The sequence below is a fragment of the Sceloporus occidentalis genome, unplaced genomic scaffold, assembly GCF_023333645.1.
Source record: "Sceloporus occidentalis isolate IW3139 unplaced genomic scaffold, rSceOcc1.0.p SCAF_34, whole genome shotgun sequence".
Lineage (NCBI taxonomy): Eukaryota > Metazoa > Chordata > Lepidosauria > Squamata > Phrynosomatidae > Sceloporus > Sceloporus occidentalis.
This window is the reverse complement of record NW_028317014.1, coordinates 463,261-480,168: the sequence shown is the minus strand read 5'-3', so window position 1 is coordinate 480,168 and position 16,908 is coordinate 463,261. Positions and strand designations below refer to the sequence as shown.

The following is a 16,908-nucleotide window of genomic DNA, read 5'->3' as shown; positions in this document are numbered from 1 at the left end:
TAATCAGTATTTTGCTATGAATGGACCTTATATGTTTCTTGCCACCAAATAGTTTTTTCTCCAAGTGTATTAGAGTTCAAATAAAATTGCTTAGTTTACGTGACATTCATTCATATTCACAGGTAATGTAGGTATTTGTCTTAAGAGGGCTGTTTGGCTTTACCTTTTTCCATAAAATCGTGAATGTATTCAGGTTTTTGTGACTTTAACCAGTATTATGATGCAACATGGTATTGAAAGCTGACTTTCTCTGTTGTTTGTTCCAACGCCGTGAAAAGAGGAGTTTGATGCTTTTCAATGGATGAGCTCATCATGTTTTGTGTTGATCGCCATGTGTTGTGCTGAAAGAGTTAATCGTCTTTGCAACTTGACATCAGGTGTGACCGCGGCAAGTGTTCGATTAGTGGGTTGTTCTTAAAGTGGGGTTTTAATACAGAGTAAAGTGGGTTACTACAGGCCGGTGACTATTGCGGGTGTATGAGATTCAATCAGCCCATAAACCGGACCGCTGACCTAGCTCAGGCTTCACTTTAGAATGCTCAGCTATGTATGATCCCGGGCACACATACACGTTTACCCCGCATTAACTCATGTATGCATTGCACTGCAGGGTCGCTCTACGTTTCGGCCGTCTCGACCCTCCTCACTGGACGTTGCACTGCAGAGGGCAGACTGGCTCACCTCTGACCGTGAAGGGGTTATATAAATAAGCGAGTCCCGGGGGCCGCCCCCACTGGGGAGTAATTGCTGTCCGCGTTGTGCTCCGTTGGGAGGAAGCGCTTACAGTCAAGGGTCACCATGCACAAGGGCTGGAAGAAATACTTCGGGCAGAAGTCCCTGAATGATGTGACTATGGATGAATATCTGGGGAGCCTGGGGCTCTATAGGAAGCTGACGGCCAAGGACGCCTCATGCCTTTTCCGTGCTGTGTCCGAGCAGGTCAGAGGGGCAAATGGGAACGGGGGGGCTCATAGAGGCCGGGTGCACAATGTCTGGTGTGACTTAAAGCTTGTGGGGGGTATTGGAAGATAGCAGGTGTGTGTGGTGTAAATGGAGCTGAGGTGACAGGTGCTGTTACAATCTTACCGTGCAAATTACGCTGAAGGCTCCTTAAAATACCAGAGTTCTTAAAAAAAAAAATATTTGTTAAAGTATGGGGAAGAAAAAGTATCCAGCCAGACTCCCCTGCTTGTATATCATGTCCCCTGCTTTGTATATCATGTCCCCTGCACCTTCAACCCAGCCTGAGGGGAATTCCCTCCCCCCCAAAAAAAACCCCCAACATTTACTGGCTTCCCATTGGGAGAGTCAGAGCCCAGGTTCCATAGTGGGGTCTGTTCACTAAAGGCATGGTTCTTTCAGCTCTCTGGCTTCAATACCCATAACTCCAGTGTCTGCTGCTGGATGTAGTGATGTCCGGATCATGAACGAATCGTTAATTTGATCCGATTCTTTTTAGTGATCCGGATGAATCGGTTCACTAGACTGAACGATTCATTTGTAGCGGTTCAGTCTGTGAATCATGCAGCTGTATCCTGATCCTAGAGTGAGTCATCTGCAGAGCACTCAGACATGGACTCTGGGGTCAGGTTACAGCTCATTGATTCACAGAGGAACGATGACTCATAGAGTCAGAGAGTCGTTCGAAGATTCGAATGATCCGAAGATTCGAATGATCCGAATCTTACAGAGATTCGAATCATTCAGAGAATATTACTGATACCATACTTTTATAAATAAATACATTAATAATGTTTACTGCCCCCAGGATTTAGATTCCCCTGAGTTTGCCCCCCTTTACCTATAACTGCACCTTCAGTTAACTTTATTAAATTGATTAAATTAACCCTCAGTCATCAGCATAAAATTAACCCTCATACCCCATCAACCATAACTGCCCCTAAATTAACCCTAAAGCCCCCATCAACCATAACTGCCCCTAAATTAACCCTAAACACCCCATCAACCATAACTGCCCCTGAAATTAACCGTAAAGACCCTATCAACCATAACGGCCCCTGAAATTAACCCTAAAGACCCCATTAACCATAACGGCCCCTGAAATTAACCCTAAATACTCCTTTAACCATAACTGCCCCTAAATTAATTGCATGTACTCCAGATAAATTACCTAATACATTGGTATGGTTGATGGGGCAGTTATGGTTGATGGGGTGTTTCAGGGTTAATTTTAGGGGCAGTTATACTTAATGGGGTGTTAAGGGTTAATTTTAGGGGCATTCATGGTTGATGGGGTGTTAAGGGTTAATTTAATGGTGAGGGTTAATTTAATAAAGTTAGCTTAAGGTGCAGTTGCAGGTAAAGGGGAATGTAAATCCTGGGGCAGTGATTATTAATGTATTTATTTATAAAAGTATGGTGATTATTATGTGAATGATTCGAATCCCAATGAAGGCAGAGAGTCGTTCAAAGATCCGGATCTTACAGTGATCCGGATCACTGTAAGATCCGAATCTTTGAACGACTCTCTGCCTTCATTGACATCACTCGAGTAGGCAGGCAGGAGGGTTCATTGACTAATGAAAGGGGCAGGGCCAATCGTTAGTGTGCCTGCACGGAGTTACTGGAAAACAGTAACTCCTGTGAGTCACACTGAGTGATCCGAAGATTCGGATCATGAATCGAATCATTTCAGTGAACGAGTCGAAATGATCCGATTCACTTTAATGATCCGAACTTCCCATCACTAGCTGGATGAGCTCGGCTGGCCCTGTATAATGTATAGTTAAATCAGTGGTGTGACCTTTGACTTCTGCATTATACACAGCTAGCTCAGCCCTATGGTGAAATTTGCATGTGTTGTCCAATCATAATCAACCTCCCAATTGACTTCACAAGAGTGGGCCTTCTCCTCTGTACCAGTATCATTTGTGTTAATGCTGTCATTTTAAAATGAACTTATTAAATACTTCCAGTGCCCCCGATTGTAACAGCACTACAGAATCTGCTGGCGCTATATAAATATAATGAATAGTGATGTGGTGGAGTTGAAACCACTCTCCCTTTTGTTTACTCCTTTGTAATCATGTAGACGTACAGATATGTCCACAAAACCTTTGATAAGATTACCTTTTAGGAAGTACAGGTACGTCCTGTGGTTCGCAGCAGGGACATCTCGCCAAAGCTGCTTGGGGGATCTGGCAGCTTACTGATCGTCTGGTCCCCCCTTGTCAGCAGAAGCCAGCACCTTGTCGTGTATAGCGGCGCCTAAAGGGATCACAATCCATATTGCACTACATATGAAAATTATAACCCCTCCTCATTCACTACTTGCAAACCCCTTAAGCCATAAGTTTTTTAAAAATACTTCTCTATAGTGTACCACGTAAGTGATGTATGTGGCCCTCTAGAACATAAAAAATATAGGATGTTGAAGGGATGTTGCCGAACATAAATTGGGTCATTCTTCATCTTTCTGTAGAAGAAATTATATTTTTTTCTGAAAAAAGCATGTATAATTTGTGTGGGTGCATGAAATATGGAAAAGTGGAATCTTAAACCCACATATGAGTGGCAAAAATGTACGGTATGTATGGCACTAAATGGCAAAGATGGCGTCCCCAGAAGCTTTGCGGACGAAGACAGAAGACAAAGCAAAATTAAGTGGAGCTGTGAGAAAGAAGACATGAGCACAGAAGCAGTCGGCAGAGAAAGTAGGAAGACACTGAGGGAGTGTGAATGAGAGTGTGACGGAGCAGGGCGCCATCAGAAATTTTGAGGCCCCCTCTCCAAATGACCCCCACCACACCACCATGATTTTCTTACCTACTCATCTTTTTTGTTGGCAAAGACGGTACAGACAATCTGGGGGCAGAAACAAGCTGTTTGCGGGCAAAGATGGCACAACTGTCTCATTACAAATTGTAATTTTTGCACCGTACCTTACATTATTTGCAGCATTTTTCAACCACCTTGCATGTTGTTCTTGGGTCAAATTTAAAAATCACAGGTAGTGCATTCAACCATGTAAGTCAATAGAGCCCAGCTTTCTAATCACAATATGATTAGTATAATATTTTTAGCCCCCCAAATACCGGACAGGCCCATGCATGGGTGGTATCACTGTACTTGGGAGATGTTGCTGAACACATATTGGGGTGTTGTTTGACTTAACTTATACCTGGAGCTATAAATTTATACCTGAAGAAAATATGGTTTGATGGGGTAAATTGAATTAGCCGGCTTCAAAGATGGCCCTATTAGGACATGGGGGCAGTGGGACTAGATGTAAAAGTTCCATGTTAAATGCGCACTTCCTAAATGTGGCATTTTACCTCCCAAACAACCGGACAAACCCATGCATTGGGGGTTTCATTGTACTCTGTAGATATTGCTGAATGCATATTGGGGTCTTGTTTGAAAGTGATGTATACCAGGAGCTGTGAATCCATACCTGATACCATCTCTCCCTTTAGGGAATAAACCACATTGTGTTAATGTATACCGTATTTCCCCATGTATAAGACACACCTTTTTTTAAAAAAATGCGGGGTCTAAAAACTGGGTGCGTCTTATACAGTGGCTGTAGATTGCGGTGTATATATATTGAAATATGTGGCAACTTTCTTTTTTAGTTGTTTTACTGCCAGATTCACCACAATGAAATAAGGAAAATCTGTGTGTCTTATATGCGGAAGAATGAAAACCTCTTTGACTCTGTAAGTATGTGTGCGGAAAATATATATTTGCACTATTTATATGTATGGATTATTGATGATAGTCTGCAGGCTGCTTTTTATAGTGTAACGTCATATTAACATTTGGTTAACAAAACTACCTGTAGCTTATACTTTTATTATAACTTTTAAAGGGACACCATTCATATTCACTTTCATATGTTGGGCCAGTAGGGTTGTCACTTTTTCCTCAAAAAAACAAACAAAACAAAAAAACAACCCAGCCATGGTTGAGGGTCGGCGAGGGTGCTGTCACAAAAGGGGAGGATGCACTTAATGTTGCATGACTGTACAAGACTGTGCTTCAGGCTCCTCGGTACAAGTGGTTCACCACAACTCCCATCATTATATAACGAGCTAGACACAGAAGGTAGAACAACTTAACTCCTGCCACTATATAGTGAGTCAGGCACTGATTGTGGTATGCCATTACTATATACTAAGGCATTTTTATTTACGTTTTGGTAATTTCTCTCTCAATGTCTCCCTACCTTCTTGGACGGCTGCTTCATGTCTGTCTCCTTTTCCATAGCTCCGCCTTTTCTCTTGCTTGTTATTCTTCTGTTTTTTTCATGGTTTCTCCTTTCTTTCTTTAATGTTGCCAGCAACTGAGTGGCAACTCTACTAGCCATTACACCCAGTCAGTGAGGTGTTCACACCCATCTTCTGTTTTTGTTCTGTCTACTATCTTCTGTCTCTCCATTTTTTTCACGCCTATCCCCATCATATGTTCACTCTTTTTCTTCTTTCATTCTTCTTTCTCTCCCTTTTCTAGCTTTTCTTTTCCCTTTATTCCTTTTCTTTCACTTTCTTTTTCCACTACCTCCTTTTTATCCTTCTTTTTCTTCCTCCTTTACACATCACAACTCACTCTCACACCCACCATACCTCACTCCTATGATACCCAGCCATCACATATTAAACTTCACTCCTTCTCAAAATTGTTTGGGGTAAATTGAATCATCTTCAAAGATTTCCCAAAAAGGAAATGAGTGCAGGATGGTTGGATGTGAAAAAAAATAATAGTTTTGAAATGGCAATATGCTACATGCACTTATTACCCAAAGTGATAGGGTATTTTGAAACTCTGGACAAATAGAATCTATTTAGCAGGTATCTTTATTAGCTTTTGTAGATGAGTAAATATTTTTCAAATAAAAATTAAATAAGTGGAATTTTTATCAATTAACTTTTTTTATATCAAATTAGGTGATATGATAAAAACATCTAAAGAAAAAAAAAAATAATACTGTTTACTCGATTATAAGACGACCCCCCAAAATTTGAATATTAATTTAGGAAAGGAGCCTAAATATAAGACTACCGTATAAGAAAAACATTTTACCAGTAAATATTCACATGTAAACTTTTTTCATATTTAATAAAAACTATGATTGAGAAAAATGCATTTAATGTCCTTTTTTCTTTTTATTTGCCGGTATGCCTTTTCCCCCCTGTTATGCCACTCTGTCTCCCTGATATGCCTTATACCCCCCTATATGCCCCCTACAACTTACCAATGCATCCCTAGACTTGTCCCCCATGCTCCAGACTCCCTGGTGTCAAGTGGGGGCAGCCGGTGGACGTCTGACAATCTCTGCTGCTACCCGACACTTCTGCCAGGGCTTCTATGACTGAGCACTGGAAGGTCATGTCACACTGGTGCTCCTTCACAGAGGCCCCGGTGGAAGTGTCGGGTAGCAGTGGAAGTTTTAACGTATCTGACCTGGCGGAAGTACCGGCTGCCAGAGATGAGGATCCAGGTCCCCTTTAGCGATGCGGGGTATCCTCCTCTCTGGCAGCCGGTGAACTTCTGCGCGATGTGCGCAGACAACCTCCACTGCTGCCTGTACTTCCGTCAGGGCAGATATGTTAAAACAGCCCCGATCATCATGTGTACAAAAAAACAGCCTGATTAATGTATTTTTATCTTTTAACGTTGGGAACTTTATTATTAATCCCTTTTACTACCAATATTTGCCCACGAGAACTCTTACCGCCCCCCCCCCAAAAAAAAAACAGTTGGGAACTTTATTATTAATCCCTTTTACTACCAATATTTGCCCACGAGAACTCTTACCGCCCCCCCCCCCAAAAAAAAACAGTTGCTTAAAGTTTGGTCATGTGAATTGCTGCAAATAACATCCATTTTCTTATGCTTCCTAACTTAGTATGTGGAAGGGCCTTTTGAAAAGTATCTGGAGCGATTAGAAGATCCCAAGGTAATGTTTGCAAATAAAACATCATAAATATGATGACACTTAACATTCATTGAACAGGTATTTAATAATCTTCCATCAACCTCTTCTTCACACACCCAGTTTCTGTTTCCTTAAGCTATTATACAGAGTTTTACTTTATCTACAAACACAAAATATAATGGAAAGGTGATACTTGCTTTACTCCATGTTATCTTACCTAATGAACCAGTTCTCTGTTGTTAATTTTATACATAGCTGTAAATATTTCCTCAGTTCCCCCTATTTTGCGTGTTACCCTTTGCATGTATCAGTCTTCCGGTAAATATTGTGTACCGTTATGTCTCCTATGCTATCTAACATTCTTTTTTTGTCTGTAATGCAAACAGGAGAGTGCTGGTCAGCTTGAAATCTCTGCTCTTTCCTTGATTTTCAAGTAAGCCAGAGAGGAATGTCAGTACATGTAATAAAAGAATGCACTTGCACCACAAGAAATTTGTGTTGTATTTCAAGTCTAGACTTTGTGGTATTTGTGTGTGCACCATCCCAGTTTTATATACAATATTTTTTGCCTGCTTTGTAGTGGGGGAAAATGGAACTTTGTAGCTTGCAACAGCGAGGTATCCTTTAAACTATGATGGTGGTGGTGTTTGGCTTGATTACAAACTTTGTGCTACAAACTTTTAAGTGGACATTCCAGTGTTCTGTGGAACCCCATTAACTAGCAATGCATATGAAATTACCTTAAGTGCTTTGATATGCATTCATTAAACCTAAAAACCTATTAAAAAGAAAAAAAAATGTATTACTTACATTATGGAAACTATGTAGCTTCCACACGCAAGGATCTTGTTAGAACAGTCGTAACCCCAGCTTGGCTGATCAAGTGTTGGCTGTATGTAAATACAAGGAGATTTTTTTTTCAGCCTAACACATCTCCAGTTTGGTAAATGGCTAGGGCATTTTGCTTAATCATTTTTAAGGGGATTTAATATATTTAATTTAATTAAATTTGTGTATGCATACAATGCCAAATAGAAGATGGATATAAAATCAATCCTATTATATTTTAGTATAGAAGACTCAAACATCAATGTGGAAAACTACAAATGTGTAGCAGTGGTCATGATTAGCAATAACATAGTTTAGGCATTTACAGTTTATTGATGCATTTCTGAGTCGTCTTTATTGTAGATGTTGTCATTTCCCCCAAAAGAGATTAAACGTTAGCAGCACACACAACTTATGAATGTATTTATATAGCTATAACACCATATTCACACAATCTAGAGGTATAATTAGCGGGAACTGAAAGTGCTATTTGCTACCTTGTGCTGTTATGTTACCTTGTGGTCAATTGTATCCGTGCTTATTTTTATATAATATACATTATACTAGCAGACATCACATGGTCCCTATTAAAAAGATTATACCTCTTCTTTAATCAAAGTGGTATACTTTTAGGCTTTACCCTGCCGCTGAATATAAAGTATTATATAGTATATTTTGTATATTGAATATATATATATATATATAAACAATTTTTTTACTCTTTTCTTTAGTCTAAATTTCGTTATTTATAAAAGTCCTGGAAAACCACCTACATACGCTACAGAAAATAACTGTGATGGAAAGGTGAGTAGCAAGTATGTGTAAATGTACATATTTCGTACATATCTGCAAAAAGATACAATTCTACAAAGTATGTTTTATTCCAAAACTGCTTATTTCTACTTATTAAACTTGATTTTCAATATTTCTGTTGCAGAAGGTGTCTGTACATTTATATATCAGTATATAGCTGTTTCCATGGACCTCTTAACACTCAACTGACGGGGGCATGGTCTTACAGCGAAATTTCTTGTATATCCTCAACTGACTTAGGAATGACATGTAACTTAAAGTCTTATGCTGTCAATATTGGCAACCTTTGAAATAGTATTTCTATTGATTCTATTTTAAAAGTATTTTTTCTATAGATATGGGTACTATATATATATGTGTGTGTGTATATATATATATATATGTGTATATATATATGTGTGTATGCATATAATGTATATATGTATATCACATTTGCTTTGTCAGATTTTTTTACTAGTTTGCTTTTGTTTGCGGTCCTAAAACGTTATTGCAAGGCTTATGTTCGTCTTTTTTCAGATAATGCTGTGTTCTTCCAGCAATGGTCATTATGACTCTGTCTTTTCCAAACAATTTCAAGCAAATGCTGCCATATGTCAAGGTATGTGCATTTCTTAAACACTCTTGTGTCTAGTGACGTTTTTACTCCTGACTTTCAGCTTGAAAATGTAACATTGACTTGGGGTTAACCACCAAATAGCTAATGAGCTGCAACTTTTTGAGAAAAGCAAGTTTGTTCATGGTTCCATTTTGCAAATTTTACTTCTGGATTCCAACCCCTGTGAAGAAGCCAATACTTAATTGGTTTACAGGATTCAACCCACTTGGCCACTTGAGAAAGTGAACCTTATGTGCCAATCATGAAAGTCAGCCTTCCTACTAGTGGTTGTAGATCAACCACCGTGTCTTTTAGAGAGAGTCTTGCATTTTTAAACATACGCTTCTACAATCTCAAGGCTTTAACATACATTGTGTTTTTTGTAGCTGTTCTGTACGAGTGTCTGTACAGAGATGTCTTTGGAGTGGATGAGCGAGAGTTGACCTCTGCTGTTGAACTTTTCCGAAGTGGCACCAAGAAAAACCGTAACAGTGCCTCCACTGGCAGTGAAGATGCGAACTATGATTGTACTCCAGAACAACCAACTAAAGCACCAGGTGACCGGAGGTAACATTCTCTAAGATTTCACAATAATTGTACTGATGTTCCTTCATCTTTGCATTTTCCATTTTGCTAATGTACTAAAGCTTAGATAATTCTATCAAGTCTAATGACTGGAACAAACTTATTTCAGGGCAGATGACTGGTATAGAAAAGACTTTGAAAATTCCTTAGAAGACAAAACCAAGCAGGGTTTGGAAGAAGCAAAGGTTTGTCAAGCAGTCCTTGTTTTTCTAGTGTATTATTGCTTCATGAAATGACAATATGTAGACCGGATTACCCTGCCATATAAAATACAAACACAAACTTTCACTCAAATCTATAGGCCCAAATCTATTACCAGCTTTTAAACTAGATACCATAATACAAATGCGCACAAAAACTGTACAATGCATGTTGTTTGTGTCGTTGGGAACTACATTTGAATAACCTTTTGCTTTATGTACCCTCCAACTCAGAATACTAACAGTTTTATATTGTAGTCTACAGAGAACCCTAACAAGATGCCTTTTCCGTATAAAGTATTGAAGGCGCTTGACCCAGAAATATATAGAAATGTGGAGTTTGATGTCTGGTTAGACAGTAGAAAAGGTAGGCCAACTTCTATTTCACTGTGATTTACTGTTCAAACTTAACACTGCACACTAGAAAGACTTTGCATTACGTGAAAGAACCCCCCCATGTCATTCCTCGTATCTCATAGGTCTGCTTATACAAGTAGGTAAGAAATTATAATACCACCAGGACATTCTATGGTACATTACAGGCATTAAGGAGCAGCTGATTTGGGGTGTGTTCTAACACATTTAAGGCACCAAAGACTCTTCTGGATCTGGTCACTGATTTAGGGATAGATCCTATGAGTGAAGCTTTTGTTTCACTTGAAAAGAGGCAAGTTGGCTTCTTAGAACCAGAAAGGCAATGTTAACTTAAAGTTATGATGCCAGATGTGTACCTGCTTCAAGATTGGGCCTCCGGAGTCCATGCATCCAAGGTTACAATTTGTAGCTCACAGATTCCCCCCCCGAAACACTTTTTATTTCGAAGGCCCAGACAGCGCCATTCGGTAGAAGAGCCTTCCGCATGATTAAAGAATTTACACAGAAGGAGGTTTTAATCCTAGTTTCTTCTCGAAGAGGAATATGTTCTCCTCCTTTTGTGGTCGGGAAGGTTTCAGGAGGTCTAACTGATTTTAGATCTGAGATTTTTCTTTAACTGGTATATTGAAGATTCCAGTTGGAATGGATACTGCAATTCAAAGAGTTTATCTTCTAGAATCCAAGGTTTGGAATCCTGTGGTATCTGTTATACAGTGTCAAAAATGCATCTTAAATATTGGCACTGTTGGGTTTGAGGACATCTGCAAAATATGCAGCGCCTCGGACAGCTCCAAGCATATACTCATAAAGGCGTGGCGCTGGTCAGTACTTCCTCTAGAATTAAAGTTCGATTCCTGTTGTGGTAAAAGCTCTCATGTGGTTGTTAAAAAGAGACTGAGATGGGGCTTGTCATGGGCAGAGTTTGACTTTGAATTTTAATCAAGGAAGATGGTCAATTGGGGGAAAATGATCTACTCATCAACTTTTCAGAACTGCTGACCATCTGAAAGTCAAAATCAGTATTAGTCTGGGAATTTGGAATTAGATAATAAGCAGATGGGCAGATGATCACAACTCACTGTGGTGTGTGTGTGCGTGTGTATAGCAGATAAAATGATGTGTAAACAGATTACTAATGTTTGCTACAGTAAGATCTGGAAGGTCTTCACAACTCGGTGTGCAGGCAGACACCTGTATTGCAGGCATGTCTGGTCAGATACTGGATTTCATGCCATGTGGAATTAAGGGGGGGGGGATCTCATTCTGGCTACTCTGAAAATTCATGTTGCTCTGTTAAGAGCATTTCTGAACCAGCATCTAGCTTTTCACCCTTGGGCAGTTTGTAGAATAAGATCTAGGAAGGAAGTCTTTTTACTGTCTGAATTTGGCCAGCCTAATGAAGGTGACACTTGATCCTTTGGAAGAAGTCTCTTGGAAAAAAAAAAACAGATTAAGAGAGAGTTCTAGATGCGCTTACATCAGCAAGAAGGATGTCAGAGGAAGCCTTGCCTAACATTCATCGAAGATAGTTTTGCCTCTGGATTACTTTTTTCCTTTCTATTTGAATAATGATATTATTCTAACAGTATGTGTCCCACCCACATGCATTTATTGCACCCAAGTGCTGTATACTGAGTTAATTCAATACATAGAAAAACACAGTTTTCCATGGTTGGCTCTATACAACCACAGTAAATACAGTGAAACTTTTCATATCACAGGAACTGTTGCATATTTTAATTCCCCCAGCTGCAGGTATGATCCCACAATCACTAGTGCAGTGTGATCAACTCTAGCATAATTCCATATTTATCAATGCACCTTTAGAGTACACTGTAGCAGAGCAGTTAATTAGATTTCTCTTTCAATTATTCTAACGATACAACAGGATTCTAAATGTTGCCATTGGGATTATGTGTAACGCGGGCCTAGTTGGAAATTTGAGTGTCTTCTTGCTCTAGCAAACAGTTATTCAGGCTCTTTGTAGGTTTAATTTCCCATATAAAAGGATAGTGCATTAAGATGCACAACTGTTTCAAATTATTATGGATGTGTCAGATTATAAATTTTTGTTTTCCTATCCTCTGCAGAGCTGCAGAAAACAGACTACATGGTGTTTGCTGGAAGGCACTATTGTCTGGGTGACAAATGTCAGGTAATTGTCTACAGCATGCGTAGAAATGTTAGTGTTTGAAACATTTAGATATGACATCTGCTTTATTCTATGTGAGCACTTGCAGCAATGGAATTAAATTGTCTTTGTAGTGTCATCCTCTATTCATACCTTAGCGCTTGGCTCCTCTAGGTACGTCTAGAGCCTGGAGGACGTTACTACAATGCCCATATCCAAGAAGTTGGTCAAGATACTAACTCTGTAACAGTGTTCATTGAAGAACTGGCAGAAAAGTAAGCTTCAGTTTTTCTTTTGGCTTCATGTAGGCAAACAAGCATCTCATGTTCACTGCAGACAAGTTAACATGAGGTTTCTCCAATACTAATGCCATTCGTTCTGTACCTAATTAACAGGTGTACCTGGGCTTCCCCCTGGTCACTCTGCTTCTAATGGGGCAGGAGAGTGGTGTTTAGCAGTGTCCACTCCCTAACCAATTTTCCTCCCACTTCATTACAATTAAAAGCTATCTGTGGATGGCCCCGTCAATCACATGGTTAGCCATCACACAGCCAACTCTGCTGGAGTGTGTGACTCGCCGCTCCCCCAAAGAAGGAAGCGCTCCCGTAAGCCTGCCCTGTTTTTGTTAATCTCCAAGTAACATAATTTCTTTGTAAATTCAATGATTACCCAGTTTATGCTACCCTTTAGCACAAAAAATTATTATATAGCATACTTCCCGTATCTCATGGGAGAGGTGGCACTTTTTTTTTCTTTGCAGGGAGAGGGGGGTGGCCCACCACTTCCCCATGCCACAAGTAATTGTGCTAGCAAGTAAATCCGCTTACCTTACCTGGCACTTGGCTTCCCTTCTGCTTGCATGTGGTTCAAGCTACTGTCTGGCATGCTACCCTGCCTGGTTTTTTGATGTAGTGAACTCTATCATGGGCATTCTTTTCAATTGCACAAAAGGACAGATGGGTTTACGTTTTCTTTGCTATAATGTGGTTTAAAGGTACCAGTTACATCTGTTGGTCTTTCCTCTAGGCACCTTGTCCCACTTGTCAATTTAAAACCTGTCACTCAGGTTATCCCAGTTCCTGCATGGAATTCTGCCAATAACCGGAAAGGAGGGAACTACCAGAAAATTCCAGGAGCTTACAATGGTGACATAGGTGTGTACTTATTTATCGTTTAAGAGCACATATAGTTAATAAATCAAATTATGAAAAGTACTGTCAGAATGATGGTCTTTCACTTGACGTTGGCAGCTGGCAGCACTGGGTTTTTGAGCTGGTATATCTAACTTTGTGAGGCTTACCAGGCAGGGAAAGTGCACATGTCCCACATCTACCGATGAATTCTACTCCCTACCTTAGATTTTCCCACAAGTGAAGGGCTATTCTTGATCTGATTTGTCCTATAGTGATTTTACTCCATAGAATGTTGCTATATAACTTTGTCAATACATAAGAACAATTGGATGTTGGGTTTTAAACAATTTTATGATTCACGACACTTGGCTGTTTTGTCAACTTACAACCCTTCTAGATCTTGATCTGAAGGCTCGCAAGAGGCTCTTCAAGAAAGTACGTGGGAAGGAGGTTTGTATGACGTTTCTGACAACGCTGCCACAGCACCATGCACTGCGTGGTTGTTTATCTCAGGTTCATTGTTCTCAGACTCCAGGAAACCTTGCCTCTTATGAACATTTCCGGCCCCCTCAATCTCCTCATCGACAAGGCAGAAGCTATGGATTCCCAAAGTGAGTGCCTAATTGTCTAATGTAATAAGACAAATCATTGCAGAGTATTAATTGGTTATAGCAACCAGGGAAAATTACAGTTGATTATTTCTATAGGTTCTTTCAAAAATTCAAACTTTAATATTTATTGTAGGTGTTTCTATGCAAGAAAAAATATTTTTTTGTCAATGATTTACATGTCACAGCGTTTTGCCATGTGCAGTAGTATGTTTGCATCATCTAATGTGTCCATTACATTTTAGTTTGTATTCTCTTATTAATAAAGGGGTTCACCTCGGTACATTAACAGACACCCCGTGATCAGCCCTGAGATCTCATTTTATCACAGTCCAGGAAAGAGATGCTACCAGACCTTTGATAATTACTCCTACCGAACCCGGTAAGCAAATTATTCACATTAAAGTTATTTTTTTTCTTTTCTGTGCCTTTAAACTAGGCATTTATGAATATCTTAACCTGCCTTGAAATGAACAAAAAAAAAACCTAGGTATACAGCTGTTTTATATAGTTTGGGGGAAAAAAACCCAAAAAACTACAGCATGACATGTAATCTTCTGAATAAAAAAGGGAATCTTACACATCTTTGGGGCAAAATGTTTTGTGAACACCATGAGGCCTGTTGAAGCCTTCTTCATTTTTTTTATGTTAGAAGCTTGGGATTAGTGTCATTGATATATTGTTTACTGATTCTATGGTGAGTTTTTGCTGTAACCTAAAAACACAACATTACTTTGCACAGAGTAAAGACAATTGTCCCAAATATTTAAATGCTTCTGGTAGGTTCACTTGGCAACACCAAACGTCTTTAGCACTTCTTTAAATCCAAAGCTTTGTTTGCTATGGTAAGGAAATGTGTGTTTTGGAATTATCTGGAAGATACTTAATGCCAGATATTGTGGTTTTTATATTAGAATTCTAAGCATTAGATATGGGTATTGGACCTTTCAGATGGCATTTTTTTTTGTCTATTTGCAAGGTCCTACAGCCGGAGCAGGAGACCAATCCCATGTGTAAACAAAGAATGCCAGTTTGGGTTTGTACCGGACAGAGAAGATGAACCTCGAGGTTTGGATGACGCTATTACGTATTATGAACTTGAGGAAGGAGATGATGCAACATTTGTCCCCCTAGCTGTACGTATGAACATAATATAGTGCACTGCAGTCTATGGTTTCTTCAGTTGGAAGACTAATACACGTCTTCCTTTTAGAATCAGGGCAGCACAATGGTACCGACTGCAGGTTTTTGGGTTGCGAGGAGTAGTCCTGGTCCTATTGGCTCAGGGAAGCAGAATATGAATTCATCGGAGGATGAGATAGAAGAGCCGAGTGATGGTGGTAATTATAATGTGCAAGACCATTAACAAATCTGGAAATCCATTTAGATTGTTGTCTGTTCAACCCAAGAACCTTCACTTATATGGATTCTCTTAATGCATTTCCCCTCCGCTGTAGGGTCACATACTGTATGGTATTTGTGCCAAGTACACCTATTGGTGCTATTGAAATACAAATCCTTTCAGTCCCTGTAACTATCATGGTGCTAATATGTCAACATTCCTTTTTTGTTTTCTGGAATCTTCAGTAAAGAAATGGTGAATTGTTCTATAATGCATTCGGAAATGAGCCATGTTAATCAAGGCCCAAATTCTACAGAATGTACCATAGTCCGCACAGAAACCAGATTGTTTCTTCTGACATATAGCAAATCTGGTGGGGATGGCAGAAAAGGAGGAGGCCTGTTTTAGTCACCAAGTATGAGTCAAGTAATTTGTTGCATTTTAATTCATTTCATGTTGCTTGCCCATGACTGTCCCTTGTTGTCCAGGAGACTATCATGGAGACTTCATCTATACTTCAGGTTAGTACATTTTTCTGTTTATACAGAAATGTCCTGTTTTTGTGGGGGAACAAACTGTGACCTGCGATCATTACTAGGTTTGTATTTTTTTCCACCATCTCATAAATTACATTAAAAACCACTAGCAGTGTTGGTGGCGCCAACCACTTAGTATCCTCTCGTTCCACTACTACCTATTATGATTAACAATATCTAAACGGTGATAAATGTTCTAATTACATCGGAACACTGACCCTTTGATCTGTAAGTTTTAGCTATTCACTTAGTGTTTTGTCGTTTTCACCATTCATTAAAATGCTGGCATTAAGGTTCTCTTCTACAGACACTGATTTATAATGGGATATTAGGAAGCTAATCATTTGACTTTAAAATCTTAGATATAATCTCCATGGTCCCTTGTTTTAGGTGAGGTGGTGCGTGCTATACACTTATCTGTTTTTTCTAAATTTGTACCCAACAATGAGTTGTTTTGTTTTTTCTACTTAGAATAGTTTATGAAAGTATGTGTCACTTTTTTAAAAGCACCTATTTCAAATATTGCCTACTTGTATTTCTTTCCAGAAGCTGCCTTTGATAACTCTTCATTATATAGTGCAACAGAGTCAACACAGAACTTGGTATGTTAAGTTTGCGTGTTTACTCACTGAATCACTTTGTAATGAAACCCATTTGCAGCTAGCGAGTTCTGGTGCTATAAAGACATTCATAGTTTACATTTTTTAAGTAGTTTTTGCAGGAGAGCACCCTGTGTGAAATATGCACCTCTATGTAGTTTACAATCAACCCCATGTTAAGGTGTCCAGGCTTTATTAAAAGATTCTATTAAAGGCTTAATACATGTATTCTTAAAAGAAGTAAAACCAGGAAACAAAGTGTCCC

General features: G+C 39.3%; 1 protein-coding gene across 1 annotated transcript; it reads left to right on the top strand.

Annotated features, from left to right (window-relative positions):
* The first annotated feature begins 798 nt into the window (after window positions 1-798).
* On the top strand, window positions 799-15,323 carry LOC149298105 (UDP-N-acetylglucosamine transferase subunit ALG13-like). The gene is made up of 15 exons (XM_089487615.1): window positions 799-939; window positions 4,596-4,679; window positions 6,869-6,919; window positions 7,285-7,331; window positions 8,458-8,530; window positions 9,056-9,137; window positions 9,521-9,701; window positions 9,829-9,904; window positions 10,178-10,286; window positions 12,385-12,449; window positions 12,600-12,700; window positions 13,452-13,579; window positions 13,956-14,169; window positions 14,435-14,548; window positions 15,146-15,323. Exons 1-15 carry the CDS (start codon window positions 799-801, stop codon window positions 15,321-15,323), a joined length of 1,644 nt encoding a protein of 547 aa, XP_089343741.1.
* Window positions 15,324-16,908: the final 1,585 nt, after the last annotated feature.

Excerpts from the sequence above, each read along its gene's own strand:
- LOC149298105 (XM_089487615.1), top strand. The coding sequence starts at position 799 with ATGCACAAGGGCTGGAAGAAATACTTCGGGCAGAAGTCCCTGAATGAT. Across the intron at positions 10,287-12,384 it reads CTGGTTAGACAGTAGAAAAG|AGCTGCAGAAAACAGACTAC; the intron begins GTAGGCCAACTT and ends TATCCTCTGCAG. Across the intron at positions 13,580-13,955 it reads AGCTTACAATGGTGACATAG|ATCTTGATCTGAAGGCTCGC; the intron begins GTGTGTACTTAT and ends CAACCCTTCTAG.